The following is a 17188-nucleotide window of genomic DNA, read 5'->3' on the forward strand; positions in this document are numbered from 1 at the left end:
AACTGAAGGTAACAGTTTGGGTCTTCTTTCAGATCTTGACGAAGTGGTGACAAATCCAAATAACTTAATCTTACATACATTTGTTTTAACTGATGATCTTGCAACTTTGCAAACGTTTAGAATTGACCCACTAGGCTTCTGGAATATGAAATATTAGTGAGGGTATTTCTACACTTTTAACCCTGCATGGATTAGAGAAAATCCCAAATAAATTTATTTATTTGTTTATTTATAAATAAATAAATAAATAAATGCACCCAGTTCTTGTTTCTTTGTACAATCATTCCACCCTGGAAAAAGAACATTTTAAAGAAATCGTTCAGACCACAAAGTTAAGCCTATGATGGCTGTATATAACTGTGCATATATGCACATCATCATTATCTCAGCCTGAGATCGACACCTTGTTACTATCATCTCTAGGAGTCCCCCAACGGCCACGGTGACGCCTGACCACGACCCCACTAGAGGAGCTGCCATAGCCAGCTGGGAGTGAGCCTCCACCCTGAGGGTACCGCAGCTCCGAGGCACTCCCTGGAAGAGATCTTCGAAAAAGGGTGGAGGGAAGTGAGCTCACGCTGCCCGCCCTATGATGAGATCCAGAATTCAAATGTTACGCAGCAGCACTTGAAAACATTTCGTGGGTGAGTGTGCAAACACACAGCACTGTCACACACAAAGATTCTCCCATAAATAAACAAGGAATTTAAAACTAAAAGCTATAAAATTATAAATAAAGCATTTGTTTGTGTAGCCTCCAGGTACAATGTGAACAACTTTACAAAGCAGAGGAGTGTAAACAAATGGTGTACTCAGCATAAGCGCTGTGTTCTTTGGGAGACTTTGGGTATTCATAAATGTAGGGCACAGTGCATAAATACTTTGCCGTGAGGGTTCATGTCGGCTAACCTGGAATAGGACGAGCCTGGCCTTCCTCTCAGCTGATCCAGCTCCAGTTGGACTCGCTCCAGCTCAGCAATCAGCTGCTCCTAAAACAAAGAGGAGAAAACACTTTTAGCACGACGCCAAAGGTTTAAACATCTGTAATAGGTGTAGGGGAAAAAAACAATACAGCATCATATTGTGAAAGTTTGCGTGGGGATATTGTATCAATACACCAAATATTAATATTTTATTAAACAAGTCCGAACACTCTGGAAACAATTAAAAAGGGCTTCGATTAAATAGTCTCAAATGAAAAATCACCCAACACTTAGCTTTGATGATTTATCTGCATTATCAGTAACAGACTACATGTAATTACCAAGTTGACCTCATTCATTCTTCTATGGCAGATTTTAGTGACGGTGTTGGTTATGGCTCACAGCCTCTTTTGGCAGCATAATAATAACTTAATTGAGATAACTTATTTAACTTTAAAAAAAGGTTACACATCGAAGTATTAGTTATTGCAAACTGTAAAAAAGCGCAATAATATCGTATCGTATCGTGAGTGAAGTATTCTGATAACATCATACCATGAGGTGTCTCACCTCTAATCTGTAACTACAAAAAATACAAAAGTGAATACCTTATTAGCAAGAAGATCATCTTGGATTTTCTTCATATTGACCAGTTCCTCAGAAAGAGCATTCTAGAAGCAAAGAAAACAAAAAGTATACATATGCATTTTCACGTGGTACAGTGGTTTATACACAATACACTTCTTTCTCTACCTTCTCTTCTAGTGCTGCCATTCTTTCTTTGAGATGCAGCTGAAGTCTCTCATTGGACTCTGACAGAAGCTTGTCCACGGTGTCTGAGAGGCGTTTGTTGTGTTCGTCATTCATCTTCTCCCTCTGCCTGGCCTGGAATGAAGACACGAAGGAGAGGAGGGATAAAAGCAGAGATAAAATTGAAACTTTATTCAGAATTGAGAATTCACATCAGACTGTGTCTCAGCAGGAAAATGTGATTAATGTCACCCTCTGCAGCTCTTGGTTCTTCTCCTCAAGTTGAGCTTCCATTTGCCGTAGTCGCTCTTCAAAGTTTCCGTGACGTTCTTCAGCCTTTTGAGTGAGAACAGAAAGATATTTGCAGATGCTAATTAAAATATTTGAAATGAGATTCGAATAAAAGCTGGAATATTCTATTCAAAAGAGTTAGTGATTGCCGACCTTGTTGAGAGCAGCCACTCTTTGTGCAAGCTGGGCCTCAATCTCAGGTAATGTCTCTGCCCTCTGCAGGGTCTGCTGGAGCTTCTGTTTTGCCTCATCCAGACGCTCCTGTAGCTGCCTGTTCTTTTCTTCACTCTGGACAGTCAAGAAAACATTCATCAGACACAGAAACGTTCTGGACTTTTGTTACCAACACAGCTGGATACTGGCTTGTTTGAGCCAAACTTTACCTGTCTGTGCAGGGACTCCTTGCTCGCCAGCTCATTTTCCAGCTTGTCTTTGATATCATGTAGAGAAGTCGCCTCCCTCTGGGCGCTGAGGTACCTGCAACACAAAGCCGCCATCAAAGAGGAATGCTGCAGCGGTCCTAAATCAAAATAACGTGACATATATGTTTGTGAATGTTTTAAGTTAGCTGGTGCTGAAACAGCACTAATCTGAAACAGGAACTTAGCTAGTTTAATGGAGTATTAATTCTAAACAAATGTTAATATAACCCAAAACACTGAAGAGGATACCGGTACATCAAATCTAGGGGGAAATACATCCAAACTAATTACTGTTTCTGTCCAAATGTTCACTGAATCATTAGTGAGAATATAATGCAAATGTCATTATGTAAAACTAGCTTAGATGCTATAAAGAGGCGTCGTGATGCTTTTGCAACACATTGCCTGCCAACAGGTGAAACATATGGTCCTTCTGCTATGTGCATTATAGTTTATGCATGAAATTCTGGTCTTCTGGTCTTGAGCTTTGTTCAAGCTACAAATAGATGACAAATAGACAAGATAGCTACAAATAGAAGACTAACAAAAGAAAAGAAAAGAAAAGAAAAGAAAAGAAAAGAGAAGAAAAAAAGAATACCTTCGTTCTAGTGTTGTAATCCTCTCCTCCATGTCCTCTCTTTGGCAAAGGGCCTGGTAATATTTCATGAAACAAAATGATATAAATATAAAACTTGCAATATACAAAACACATGAGTGCTTATCACGTTGACAACTACTGGCCAGGTAAGAGATTTCTACTACGCTTCTTTGAATACGTGCACAGAGCACTCTATTTTTAGACTGCAGGAGTATATTAATATTTATTATGGCATTCATTTCAGCCCAGCATTTCTTTGATATGGGTTAATTTTACTCTCATCCCCCTTTGGAATAATAAATATTCATACATATGCCCATTGTGTTGTACTCTTGGAACCCTGGGTGCTGTGAGATCTCAGGGTCTTGGCCATGAAGAGACAGACTGGCCCAACAAACCTCTTTCACTTCCCTTTGGAGCTTCTGATTGGCCTCCTCTGACTTCGTCACCTCCCTCCTGGCGGCGGCAAGCTGTTCCTCTATTTCCCCGACCTAACGTGACAACACAAAGGGACCAGAGATGACACAGATTGAACCTACGTGAGCCAGTATTAACCGCCACGGCACTAAGTGTAAACAGACAAGACAGTGACTGATTACAAATGCCAGTTGGGTCCACACGAGACTCTGGGGGTGTAACGCGGTGACTTAAGAGAGTGACGCACAGAACACGCAAAAGGTTTTAAGATGTTTTGAAGGTTAGAGCAAAGCATTACTCATTTTACTCTAAACATTTCTGATCTCTTATGTAAGATGTTGTGCTATGTACAGCTATTAAAATCAAATGGCGTCATATAGCCTACTATATGGGATGAATATGGTGTCTTAAAGCAACTGCAGTAGTGTAACCGGCCACAAGAGGGAAGAGGGTGACCAGGAGAAGTACTGTGATTAGTTATCCTCCTTCTTGGGATATGCTGTGTTGCTGGAATTGCTAGTGAGGAGCTGGCACTGATTTATTACGATAGCCAGGGTGGGTTATATAATAAACCAAACTTACAAACAAAGGGGAGACAGAAATGTAGCTGGGAATTCAAACAGTTTGGGATGGGTCAGGCATGTTGTGGACATGTGGACAATAGTAAATGTTTTAATCAGGACTTTGCCAGAAGCTTTTATATTTTATTTTGGATTTTGACAGAGAATTTGTGGGTGTATTTCAGTTCTGATTACCGTTTAAGACATGAAACCCAATGCAAACTCTAAAAGCCATTCTCACAAAGTTCGACACAGAGGATCACAAACACCAACCTGCCGGCACATGAGGGCCAGCCTCTCCCTCAGCTGGGAGAGTTCAGCTCTCTGCCGCTCTATCTCCCCTTCTCTCTGTCTGTCAAGCTCCCCATCTTCCAGTCCAGAGGAAGGACCATTGGGCAGTCGCTGGAATGGTGAGAATAAAGCAGGAAATGAGAGTGATGAAGAAAAAAAAAAGAGTTAGAATGGGTTGTTATTGCAGAAAAACGTAAATGAAACTGTAGGTGAGTTAAAAATCACACTGACACACCATGTTACCCAATATCTACTTTCTACTGACTGTCTGGACGCTAACACATACACAAAAACAACTGGAACCAACATGCATAAAACCCTCCCTTACATCTTTCCCGCTGTCCACCCCTTGCTGACGTCTTTTAATTTGGTCTCTTAAAGAGATTACCTGAAAAGAGAGATAAACAGACGATCCAAATAAATGTTCCCTTCACACTGAGCCGGTCGTTAACGTGAAATCACAATCCTGGCACATTAGACTTTACCTCTTGAGAAGACGCTGCGAGTTGATCTTCTAGCATGGACACCCTCTCAAGGGCCACACGGAGCCTTTCTCGAACCTGGGGGTGAAGCAATACGAAATGGCATGCAGTAAGTCAACTTGGCACCGGGGAATTAATATCAAGATTGTGAGTACATTTTTATCACTACCGAATGAGCAAATAAAAGTTCATGAGAGGTCAAAACACACGCATCAGAGATGAAGCTCACCGCGGAAGCTACACTGGGAATTTCTGCACACCACACTGCATTTTAATTGAACCCAACTCAGCACTGGGTGTGAGCAATCCTCATGAGACAATCACTAAGGCTGACAGGACTTGATTTATTCACGTCTATCACACTAAATGATGCTCTAGTGCTAACTCGGGAGAAGAGCAGTTCATTATAAGTGGACCTTTGTATGATCATCACAGCAAACAACGTCAAAGTAAATTTTCGTTGTCATAAAGCAATAATATTTGATTTTATACGGAAACACGTGAGCTAAACCTGCAGCCTGAATGCTACTTTGAGCAGCCAAGTTGTATATATATGTATATCCTGCCTCTCTGTTCTCACATTATACACCAAACACACCCTCACACTTTGGTGGTCTATTTAATCTGGAAAGTTTCCCATCTTTCCCTCTGACATCTCCGTGCTGCTAGTGGGCTGTATTGCCACCTGCCGATTCTGTCCTTTCACCTCCCTTTTTCCCTTTTATGTTTCTGGTGACTTATGACTTTGAGTTTAATAATCTTTTGGCTCAATTTATTGGTCTGAGCGAGTGAAATCTCTTGCTCTCAGCCTTTCAAACACACCTTTTCATCCAGGGCCTTGTGGTGCTCAAACAGGGATTTGAGGGCCTTGAGGACTTCCACCTCACTGGAGACCCCTGCAGGGGACTGGGCTTGTCTCTTCACCACCGTCATCCTCAAACTGCGCTCATGGCGAGACACAAGACACTCCAGGTGTTCCAGCAACAACTGAACGATTGAGTGGGTTAATTGGGAGAAGGATGGAGAGAGAGAGAGGTAAGAAAGGCAATTTGAAGGAAAAAGCTCATACAAAATGAGCAGGAATTGGAGACAGGAGCAGAGATTACAGGGTAACAGCCGAGATCATGAAAAAAGAAAGTAGGCTCAGGGGCGGCACAGAGCAGTGAGGGTTTTAAGAGTGACGAGAAACGTTCAGCACAGCAAAAAAAGACATAATGAAAGCAGATATGGACAATGAAAAGGGGCCATGAAGAGAAAAGAGAGCGTGGATTAGGAAAAAAAAGAGGATCAAGAGAAGGAAAAACAAACAGAAGCAAATGAAACAGTGTGACACCCACACAACCACAATGGGTGAGGAAGATAACACGGAGCCTGTTACAGTGCTAATAAGCAAAATGGCTGCTAAACATCTTACACGTGTGTTGTTTCTTTCTGCCTTCAGCTCAGCGATCTCCTCCTCCCTCTCCAGAAGCTGCTCCCGGCAAACGTTCAGCTCTTTAGTCAACACAGCAAACTCCTGTGGAACACACAAGCTGCGTTCAGAGGCAAGAAAACAAACTACACAAACGTATGGCTTTAATAGATTAAGTGGTCTCGGCACAGGCAGTTCAGCTGCAGCGAGTTTTGATCTAGGCGAGACACGAGCATGCACACACACAGCAAATGCACACATAGTGCTAAAAATATACAGAACCAAAGGCTTACAGTTACACACTCTGTGAAACACCTGAGACCAGCAATGTAGGAGGACAAACATGATGTAAACCTACATAATAATCATGTAAATCAATGACACACTTTCCGCCACCGCTCTCATCGTGCTCATCCTCCTCTGTGAACTCGCATTCATGCATGGATTACATCACGCTGTTACACAATGACTCGGCTCTGGAATGCACAGGAGAGACCCCCCAAAACACAGCATCGATATGTCATTTACAGCACCACTGGGAATGCGCTCGCAACTCCTTCATGGTGCTGAAAGTGAGCCCGAAAAGGAGAGGTAGTACTACACGATTTCCGCACAGTGAGAAAAACTCATAGGATCCACGGTAAAAGATTTTTTTATTTCCATAAAATGCATCTAAGGCCTTAGAAGCTGCTTTTAAGAGTGACAGTGTGCAGATGTTTAGGGTTAGGATTCAAAAACACTTAAAGGTAGGCATATGAAACTGGTTTGTGTTTACAAGGGGGGGAAAGAGAAAGAGCCAAAGAGAAATCTATACAGATGGTGACACAGCGTGTTTATTGGCTCTTGGCCTTATGGGATTGTTTCTTGTTTGGATAGGGGTCAGCTTCGCAGTTGGCTCTCCTTGTCCCCTTGTCGTTTCATTTCTATTTCATCTCACTCTATCTTTACAGGCTACGGCCTCCATTTGTTTGAATAAATTTGAATTCCTGGTCTACAGTGCACGTGGCCCTATGTCGCGGAGAAATTACACATTGTCTTGTAATTCATGCTGCACTCACATGAACACATGTACATTCGAATTCCATCCAACAATATGGCTCTTACATTAATACTTAACCTTGTTTCCGAGGTGTTCAAGGCCATAACTGCTTATTATTATAACCAGCAAATTAATTTATGGAAAAACTGAAATGCAGAGAAAACAAAGACACACATTCCAACATCCATATAGTGGACATGTAGGAGGATGTATATGATATTAAACTAGGTTTATTATGGAAATTTAAGGGGAAAATGTGTGGTATTTTTGTTCAAAATAAGCAAACTATAATAAGCTATCAAAATAGTTGGAGAGTATATGTAGATTGTATGATGTTCTAGACGAGTGTTAGAGCCTAATACTAAGGAGACACGTAAAACTGCCTGCTATAAATAAGTATTGTGTTAAACTGCGTGGTCAGTATATGCTGTTGGTATACATACATTAATCACTTTCTTTAGTTTGGGTTGCTGCGGCACCTTTTTGTTATCCACACACACTCTTTGACTTCCTACTCACTCTGGACTACTTTTGGACACCAAACTGAACTGTGAGTAACTCAGTGGATTAACTTAACATCAGTAACCCTAAATGTTTGGAAGAAAGCCATTACAACAGTCAAGTCAGAAATGGACTTTATCAAAAGGGCATAAAAAGGAATCTGACTGAATTAAAAAAAATATTATTATTATTATTATTATTTGTCCTGACACACTTTGTATATCAGTGGCTAGAGGAGCCATGTGTATATTAAATTCTACATACTATAATTACAATACATTCAGGTTTAGATGAGGAGAAAGGAGAGATTGGGCTTTTTTAATAATGGTAGGATAAAACTTTTAAATTCCAGTTAATATCAATAAGCAATTTTATCAGGCAAGCTCAGAGGATTCCAATAAATTACATTTTTATTGAAGTTCAGATAAGGCCCAAGCACATATTATCTTCCATTCTCATTAATCACCCACTAACGATATAATTAACAAACATAATAAAACCTGATTACACAACGAAGGGGAAATTTGCAGATGCAACTTGGACTTGACAGCCAGACGAGCGTCAACCTACAGCATTTACTAGAAACAGAATTAGTGAAGACTCTAAGCATGCAGTGGGGGAAGTGTCTAATGTCCTGTTCTAGCTGGAGCTGAGTCTCTCTCTCTCTCCACGAGGCATCACTGCAAAGGCTTACTGTCTCATGAGCTCGCTTCATGATGACACACTCATAAATGCAGACTCATATGTAACTCACCTCTGATAACGCAGAGAATAAGCAAAAGTTACCTTACAGGCAGAAATGTTCCATAAAACACTTGCATCAGGAAAACACACCCAAACGGAGTGCCCCACGTACACAAGCACAGTGTAAATATACATGTGTACAGATTTACCTGTGGCAGAGCAATTGATAGCTGCCTCTGAAGCGACTCCTTTTCATGGCCAAGCTCACGGAGGCGGAGCTGAGCTGTACCCAGGCTCTCCTGCGTCTCCCTCAGGTTCTCCAGCAGCCTTTCCCTTTCTGTCAGCATGTTGACCATTAGAGACTCCAAGTTCCCTGTGCTGCCTCCTTCATCTCCTCCACCTCTGGGCTCCCTGCCACTGAATCCTCCTCCACCCATTGCTCCTCCCGGGCCTCCGATTCCCGCGCTGGCGGGTGAGGTGGGGCCTCCACCGGTGCCGCTTCGCCCATCTTCGGATATGGTGGGCATCACCTCGCACATCATCATGAGACCGTGGCGTGTGTGTCAAGTAATAAAAGAGAACTAAATGGGGGATTGTACGTGCAAAACGCCTGTTGTCGTGCCTTGGGTTTTGTTAAGCTTCAGCCAAAAGTTTGATGTACAAAATATAAATCTTTACATTTTTTTTGTTTTCCAAAAATATTATTCTTTTGGTTTATGTCTACTCCTACATCTTCCTGTGTTTATTGCCTTTTTAAACTGTTTTCTCCTGCACTTACTTTTGTATGTCTTTGCTCACTAGACTTGCATTACTCAGTCCCAACCTGCATGGCAAATGATTAGAAGGCTTATGTGTTCCCCTGTTATATAAGAGGGACTGCAGGAAAGCCGTTCTGTGGGTGGCTGTAGGATTGGCTGAGGGTGAAGAAGGGAAGGGGTAATGGGAAAGGAAGGGACAAAGGAGGGCCAATGCACCTAAATTGCGTCCACAAGGCAGGGCTCCTCAAAGCGCCGTTGGTAAGAGCTGAAAAACAAAGCACACATTGTATTAGATCTCACACAATAAATTCCACTGTGAGTATAACAACTGTGAAAGTACTGTGCAAGCATGAGCTGGTAGTTTGCGACAACAAGACTAATGAAAATGTGAGGAACGGTGACAATGATGCCAACTGCTGATTTGTAATTAGCATTTCTGACAAAATGACAAACAGGTTGACCTAATATGTAATAATGCAATGGCAGCTCCAATGAAATGAACAGAATCTGAATACAATTCACACTGATTCATGGACCATGAGAAATGAGCGAGAATTTAAACTAATGCTGTTCAACTCAGTTCTAGTCCACAAAACATAGACTCTGACTTTAAAAGGTAATTAAAACAATAATTCAATACTTTGGAAAACACCAAGAGTTCTAATTACAGCAACAGTCACCTCAAGGTGCTTTATATTGTATGGTGAAGACGTAATGCAGAGCAATCAGAAGAAGCCCTATGAGGAAGTGCTTGGCGACAGTGGTAAGGAAAAACTCCCTTTTAACAGGAAGAAACCTCAATTATACAATGCGTGACAGTCACCTGTCACGACAAGTTCGGGGTTATGAAAATATGAAAAGACTGATGTCACTTTCATATCTATTTGTGAAATACAGTGTAAAGTACCGGCTAGAAATTAGCTAGCTAAGTCATAAACTAGATTATGGTGTAAAAACGAAAACACCCAAGCAGGGTGGAAACTCAGAGAGTTGCATATGTTTTTCTCTGAGTTCCTTTCTGAAGACTCAAAAATATAGGGAGGAATATATTTAAATCTGATTTGCTAACATCTGCAAAACTCAGTTTACTGTTACTTGTGCTAATACTCCACCCCAACAAAAGCATCTTATTTTTTGTGCTTGACATTGAAAATTACTGACTGTGCCTGTGTTTAGAAAACCGCACACCTTTCTTGCACATCAACTGAAAAACTAGATACACCTATGAGCCCTATTTGGGGATTGTGCTAGCACACTGTTTTGTCCCATTTAGTAAATCTGCCCCAAAGACTGAAATAGTTGCCTCTGGCTTGATTCAACGTTTCCATAATCTACCACAGTGAATCACGTTGAGCTGTGGATACATGGGTTTTTACCTTCAGGTGGAACAGTGTTAGCTTTTATGCTAAAATGCTGTATTAGCATTATGATGCACTAGCGTTATATTTTTACGGACAGATAAGAGAGTGGCATCAGTCTACTTTTCTAACTTTAGCTACAAAAGCAAAAAAGAGCGTTTGCTTTTTGTAATATGAGCACAACTCATAACTGTATCTAATATTTCTTATTCTGATTTGGGCCTCTTCCATTCACGTGATTCTTTCGCAGTGTGATCTCAGTCTAACCCTAACCCTCTTCTTGTTTTATGGTGAGCTTAACTTTTGAGTGAGAAATCTAAGAGTCATTTAGCTCTGCTAAGCATGCAGTTGAGCTTTGGACCAGTTCATACTGGAATCTGATCTTGGCCACAAGAAAAAGAAATGAACAAAACATTCAAATATGTTAGTGAAGTTAAAGCATTAAGGTAATCTTGAAATTTTGGAAAAATCTTGGAAAAATCAAAACAAGTTTAATTTTTTTTACATTTCAAATCTTTTTTTGAAAACAGAAAGCAGCTGAATTTCTTTGGGTCAACTGCCTTCTTTTTCATGAACTGGATGGACTGAGAATGTAAGGCTTTTCTAAAACAAGGCAGTTAAGTATGAAGAAGTGAACTCACTGCACTGGTTTTCTTTTAATCAGCTGCATATCTTAAATTACCCTTTTTTTTTTTTTTTTTTTTTTTTTTTTTTTACCAAATAAGGCCTGTGTCTGATCCTGCAAACAGTGGGCCAAAATGATACAGTTCCAAGCAATCAGCATTATTATTTTGTCTCAAGTCTGCTTTCCACAAATATTCTTTACTGTCTTATCTGGAGTACTTAAGGGCTCGCACTTTATACTTTCGAGTGGTTTGGACTCATGTGGTGAACTACACATAATTCTTTATATCAGTGAGACTAAAAAAAAAGGAAGTGCAATGAAGAATTTCAGAGTTCAGCAAAAATAATCTTTTTTTGAAATTCAACCATATTTAGGCCACAGGGCTCAGCACCAGTGATAATAACTCAGTTAGTGGTCTCTTCTGTGATAAAGGGGACAGCATAATAAATTAAAATGGGGGATTGATAAAAAATCTATCAATCTATAAAAACCTTACATACCCCCACTATGTATTTAGGACAGCCCTAAATTTGAATTTAAAAAATCAAAAATAAAAGGTATATAGTTGCTGATAAATGAATCAGCTGGTGTTCATCCACAGTGTGAATCAGCTGGTGAAAAAAGACTGGTGTTAAAAAAAATTCAGCTCCTAAAACATTTTTAGTTTATGTAATTGTACATTTTAATAATTGTGCAATGTTACTTAAATTTGGAGTATTTAGAGGATCTCCATATAATCTTAATACCGGATATAGCTTAAACACTATGTGAACAAAATTACTGGTCCAATTACACCTACAGGAGCTATTTAGCCATGGAAACCAACACTGTGAAGCTCCAAGCAAACAGCTTGTTTTTGCTGATGTTTATGGCTTTAAACTCTGCTGTTACTGATTCAGCCGCATGCTGACGACTTTTACACACTTTGGACCTCAAAACTCACCGACCCCACTCTATAGTTTTATGTGGTCTGTCATTTTGTGGCTGACTTGTTAATTCACTGAGCTCTTTAAAGAACCTATTCTTGATTGACAACCCAATTTTGTAAAGGGAGATTACATGTCAAATGCTTTATTTAATTCACCTGTGGAAATGGGACTGGAAATTACTGGAACTATTTGTATTCAAAACATTTCAGCCTAAAGAATTTGGGTGTTTGTGATGTGATATCATGAAACAACAACTTAGAAACAACACTGACAACCAAAACTGATTAAAATAATATAAAACCTCACAGTAAAAGCCTTTTGGAGGTATTACAGTATGTTAAGACGGGCGTCTTAAATATGCTCAGATGCCATATTGTGCACTTAAAGCACTTTATACACATCAATCTTAAAGGCAGTGTAAATGAGTGTATTAAGGGGTGGCACTGTATGTATTTACAGAATATTGGAGGTTGAATGAGGCGGTGGGGACTGAGGCAACATAGTCCAGATTTTCCTGTAAAATCAGTGCTTATCGTTGTTATATGGGCATCCAGGAACCACAAATGGGGTAGCTGTTGGTTGGTAATTTAAGGTCTGTTACAGCTCTGAATTAGCTTCTCATGCTGGTGAGCTGGCTAGAGCACTTGGCAATATTGCTGTGTGTCCCACTAAAAAACAGCTTACTTCCTTTCCTGCTCCGCTGGTGGATAATTAAGACGCAAGACTGACCTGGCATCGCTTGCATATCCTTAAAATACAGTTCAAAATAAAAATCTGATTCAGGAACAGCTTTGAACTTCTTTGACAGATTAATAGCTGCAGTCTGATGACCACATACACAAAAATAAACCATATCAAGACCGCAGTGTGCGTTCCATATTAAGAAAGGGTGAAATTTTAGGTAAGGACTTTCAACACAGACACAGGAAATAATAAGGTGATAATCTGCTTCATAGTGGGAGAACTTCTTTAGGTGTGAAATTCTCTGATATAAAAAATGTCACTGAATATCTGCACAACACCAATAACAGCCTCTGGGGTTACAAAATGATGCTAACGCCAATCATTCACAACCACATGTTAAAATTCAAAACTTTACAGCATAAATTAATATCCTTAAACTTTGCTGTAAAAATACATTTAATTTCCAGCTAGTTCCCATTTTTGTGGTAACTAACGCTGCTCACTTTCACCATCACACACCATAATTAGGATCTAATCTATTTTAGCTACAAAACTTGCCATCTCTCTCTCTCTGACACATCAGTACCACTGCTGCCCTGCATGGGTGACTGCTCTTTCACCCCCTCCACCACCTCAGCATCCACCTATAGACTACAGGGAGAGAGATTTACTTATCACTCCCATTTCTATGTGCATCATATTTATGCAAAGGAATGAGTTCATAGCCAAGATGCCAAACTAGGCTCTCCTGCTTTAATAAATAAATTAGACCCTGAATGATATATTTTTAAAACTAAGACCAATATCTGATTACTTAAAAATCTAATTTGTATGGCGGTATTTTTTTTTCTTTCAGTCGCAAAAAGCATAAACTTAGCATTTTTATGTGTCGTTATTAGTTATTTATGAGTCTGTTTTACTGCTACAACAACTCGTGGATTACTCGTTCACCCGCTGCTTGATCCTGCATAGATCAGCTGGTTTTTCTGTGGTTCCAAACATGTGTCTGAGGTGGACAAACTATGTGCCATCAACACCTATAATATGGCTGAAGAGTGTTTCTCCTCTTTACTTTTTAAATTTAGATTTATCAGTCGTTATAAAGATAAAGATACATCAGCAATAGGTTATATACTGGGAGCAGCGGAGCCGGTAAATCAGCCGGGTTCTAAAATCAGTCAGTTCAAACATGAGTTGTCTGACTGAACAGTATGAGGAGAAAAAAATAGGTCTTAATTATTAAGGGCTTATTTAGGGCATGACCCCTATGACTGACAGCTTATCACTGCATGTTAGGATTTTACAATCCAGTGGTTGACACGACGGTAGCTGTTATTTACAGCCTATCCTTAGCACTAAGACAGCTGATGATGAGGCTCAGTATGGATCAGAGATAAAGTATGTCTGTTAATAAAGCCATTAATGTTTATACTTATTTCCTTGGATTAAGTGTTTTTAAAAAAAATCGTTGATATCATTGTTGTTGTGAAATTTAATAATGCACCATTTTGTTTGGTGGTTTTACATTGTTTAGAATTATTTATCACATGAAAGCATTCATCTTTTTACATTAAAAAGGACCAAATATATTTGTCAAAATGTACTATATGAACTGAAAACCCTTTGGTGATGGTGCCTCTGGCTTGGGTGTATGAATCAGGTCCATTACATAGCTTAGTGAAAATATGCTGTTCATGAAATTGCACCAAGACCCTCAAATGTTTGCTCAGACTTTTCCCCGAGTGGTTCCTTTAAACCAGCAATGTAACATAAACAACAGCTTCTGGCAGTTACTCTGTGTTCCAAACTACCCAAAACATACACTGAGGCGCACAGAAAGGCCACTGCTAAAGACTGAATTAAACTTTCATCCACGCTGGCTGTTATAACCCATCCTAACAAGCACCTTTGTATTAGTTCAGAAAGGGCTAAAGTAAATACTTCAGCCATACTTGTCAATGCACAGGTCACATTAACATTTCTCTGAATTCCTACAGTGTCATATGATGAGTCTGTTGTGGAAAAACGGCAACAAAAGCTGGAGTCCTGAGTCAATGCAGGCATAACATAACTGTGCAGCCTGCAGTTTTGACTGAAGCGTCAGCTGTGAGGTCACTGGGCTTCAGGATCTGTGTCTTTATGAGCATGTGCAGAAGAGAGAAAACAAGAGAGACTGCTGTAGAATAGTTATCATGCCACAAGCTTTAGCAGCATAGTAGCATTACTTAGACCTTTTCTCTTTTCTCCTTATTGCTGTAGAAATATGAAAAGCAGATAGAAAACAATGAGCTGGTGGTAACATTTCCCTAAAATGTATCCGCTTCATTGGTGTAAAGGGTGAGCTCAGGCACAGTGTCACTACTGAAGTCTCAGCTGAAGTCTTACCACACTGAAACGAATGTACTTGCGAGGATGTGATTGCCCACACCAGCATCATCATCATCATCATCACAAGTGATAAACAGTCACACTGAATTCTGATGGGTTCCCTTCTCTGGCTTGGACAGACTGGCTTTACAGTATGTGATTACTAGATGACCAGTTAGGACAAGGCCCCTAATTAGGCGGGTATCGTGTTACTAAATATTCCCTGTCTCCACAAAAAGAAAAAAATGGGCAAAGAGAAACTGTGTGCTCTGAGTGTGTGTTTGTGGGAGGGAGGGAGGGAGAGAGAGAGGGGGCGATAGAGCTGCAAAAACAGCTCTCCTCCACCAGACACTGGGGCGGGGAGAGGGGTTTGCAGGCTCCCACAGCCGCCAACAATGAGAAATTGAAGAATGAGGGGCTCTGCAGCCGGTTTTACATCCTCTTAAATGTTAAATCACATTCACGGCCAAGAATGCATGCATGCCCAGTGAATTCTTTGCATTACCATTAAAAGCAGAGCATAGCCACTAATAATGGACGCCAACCCCCCTCTTCCCCTTTTAACGGTACCCCTGGGCAAGAGACGCATCACTGGAATCGATAAATGATTGTCGGCAGCTTGGGTGGAGGAATGGAAAGACCGGGATCCGAACCAGCATGCTTTCATTTGCAGTGGCATTCACACTGCACACCAGGCTAAAGGGGGAAACTGACAGGTCGACCAAGCTGTAGCCAGCCTGCACCTCCATTTCTGAATGTATGCAGGAAAGACCATCTGATGATGGGCGCACGAACGCACACGCGCACATCTACATTCTCATAGTAAAAAAAAGGGCAGTTGTGTATTGCAGCTCTCAGATCTGTCACTTCGGCTGTTAAAATGGCCATCAAAGCAGATTTGGAGGAAGATAAATCCATGCCTGCTCCACAGAGTTCCTGGTCGACTCAAACTGTGGACTATGTCCCCCTACCAAATAAATAAATAAATACTCAATGCACATTTTCAGACCAATTTTTTTCTCAAACATTATGGAGTTAAAAAGCCATAAGGCAGTGAGAGGAGCTGGGTGGTTTGACTACAAAGCTCCCAACGGCAAAGAGCTTAGTTGCAGCCATGATTAATTACAAGCAAAACATAGCAGGCCAATATACAGTGGAATCTTATCATCTTATGAGGACCCCATCTCGCTCTCTCTCCCTCGCAAGTAGCTATCGCCTCACCTAACTGTATGCAAACGGGAGCGAGCAAGCGCGCCCTAAATAAATCTTGGCGTGTGCTGCCAACACACCTGTCAATGCCCGACACCGACATACCGCGTTGCATAGTCTATCTAATAACTGCCCGTGCTTTTAGCAAATACAACCATGCCCCCCACCCCCAACCAGCACACACGCAAACAAACGCACACTCACACACAAACACATGTAAAGCACCCCCTTTCAATCCGTGACAACACAATGCAAGGCATCCTACTTGTTATCACACGCTTGCACGCGCGCACTGCATCCACCGATATATTAGTGCATGCATGCCTTTTTCTCCCCTCTCCTCTTCTGCGTCTTTTGACGAACACTGTTATCCCTCTCAGTTGAAATTGGGTTGCGATGGGGCGGTGTGAAGTTCCATCCTTACCAGAGTCATCAGGGGGGAGCCTGTAGTGTCCATGTTTGATGTTAAATATTCCTTAGATCCATCCCCCGCGGATCCCGCCTCGGCGTGCGTGCCCTCACCCAGAGCCGAAATAAAGCTTAGTGTATGTTTTATTATTATTATTATTATTTCCTATCCCCTGTCTCTCCCTGCCCACATGTAGCAAAGCGGCGAGGAAGGGGACGCGGAGAGAGACGATACGCCACCTTACCACAGACCCCTCTTCTGTCGGATTGGAAGGTAATGGGTCTTAAAGAAACATTCTCTCAGCATTCTCCGCATCTCTCTGATTTACGCGCGCGCCACGCACTCACGCGCACTCGCGGGCCGGCCACACACCTGATTAATTATACAGTGTGTATGTATATCAGAGAAGAGCAAATAACCAGCTGACATTTTTCTTGACACTAGCGAATTCTGCCCGTGTTTCTGGGCTGCAGTCTGGCC

The 17188-nt window shown here is 41.0% G+C and overlaps 1 protein-coding gene across 1 annotated transcript in view; it reads right to left on the reverse strand.

Annotated features, from left to right (window-relative positions):
* Positions 1–17026, reverse strand: part of LOC146512842 (liprin-alpha-3-like) — a 25894-nt gene extending 8868 nt beyond the window's left edge. The window contains exons 1-16 of the mRNA XM_085171406.1: positions 16724–17026; positions 8579–9392; positions 6149–6250; positions 5557–5721; positions 4738–4812; positions 4581–4640; positions 4235–4363; positions 3383–3475; positions 2985–3037; positions 2348–2441; positions 2118–2252; positions 1926–2009; positions 1677–1808; positions 1532–1594; positions 910–989; positions 404–587 (exon numbers count right to left, since the gene is read on the reverse strand). Coding sequence (XP_085027532.1) covers positions 404–587; positions 910–989; positions 1532–1594; positions 1677–1808; positions 1926–2009; positions 2118–2252; positions 2348–2441; positions 2985–3037; positions 3383–3475; positions 4235–4363; positions 4581–4640; positions 4738–4812; positions 5557–5721; positions 6149–6250; positions 8579–8914 — 1785 coding nt within the window. The 5' untranslated portion in view covers positions 8915–9392; positions 16724–17026. The remainder of the gene's footprint in view (positions 1–403; positions 588–909; positions 990–1531; positions 1595–1676; positions 1809–1925; positions 2010–2117; positions 2253–2347; positions 2442–2984; positions 3038–3382; positions 3476–4234; positions 4364–4580; positions 4641–4737; positions 4813–5556; positions 5722–6148; positions 6251–8578; positions 9393–16723) is intronic.
* Positions 17027–17188: the final 162 nt, after the last annotated feature.

The sequence above is a fragment of the Neolamprologus multifasciatus genome, chromosome 8 (assembly GCF_963576455.1).
Source record: "Neolamprologus multifasciatus chromosome 8, fNeoMul1.2, whole genome shotgun sequence".
Lineage (NCBI taxonomy): Eukaryota > Metazoa > Chordata > Actinopteri > Cichliformes > Cichlidae > Neolamprologus > Neolamprologus multifasciatus.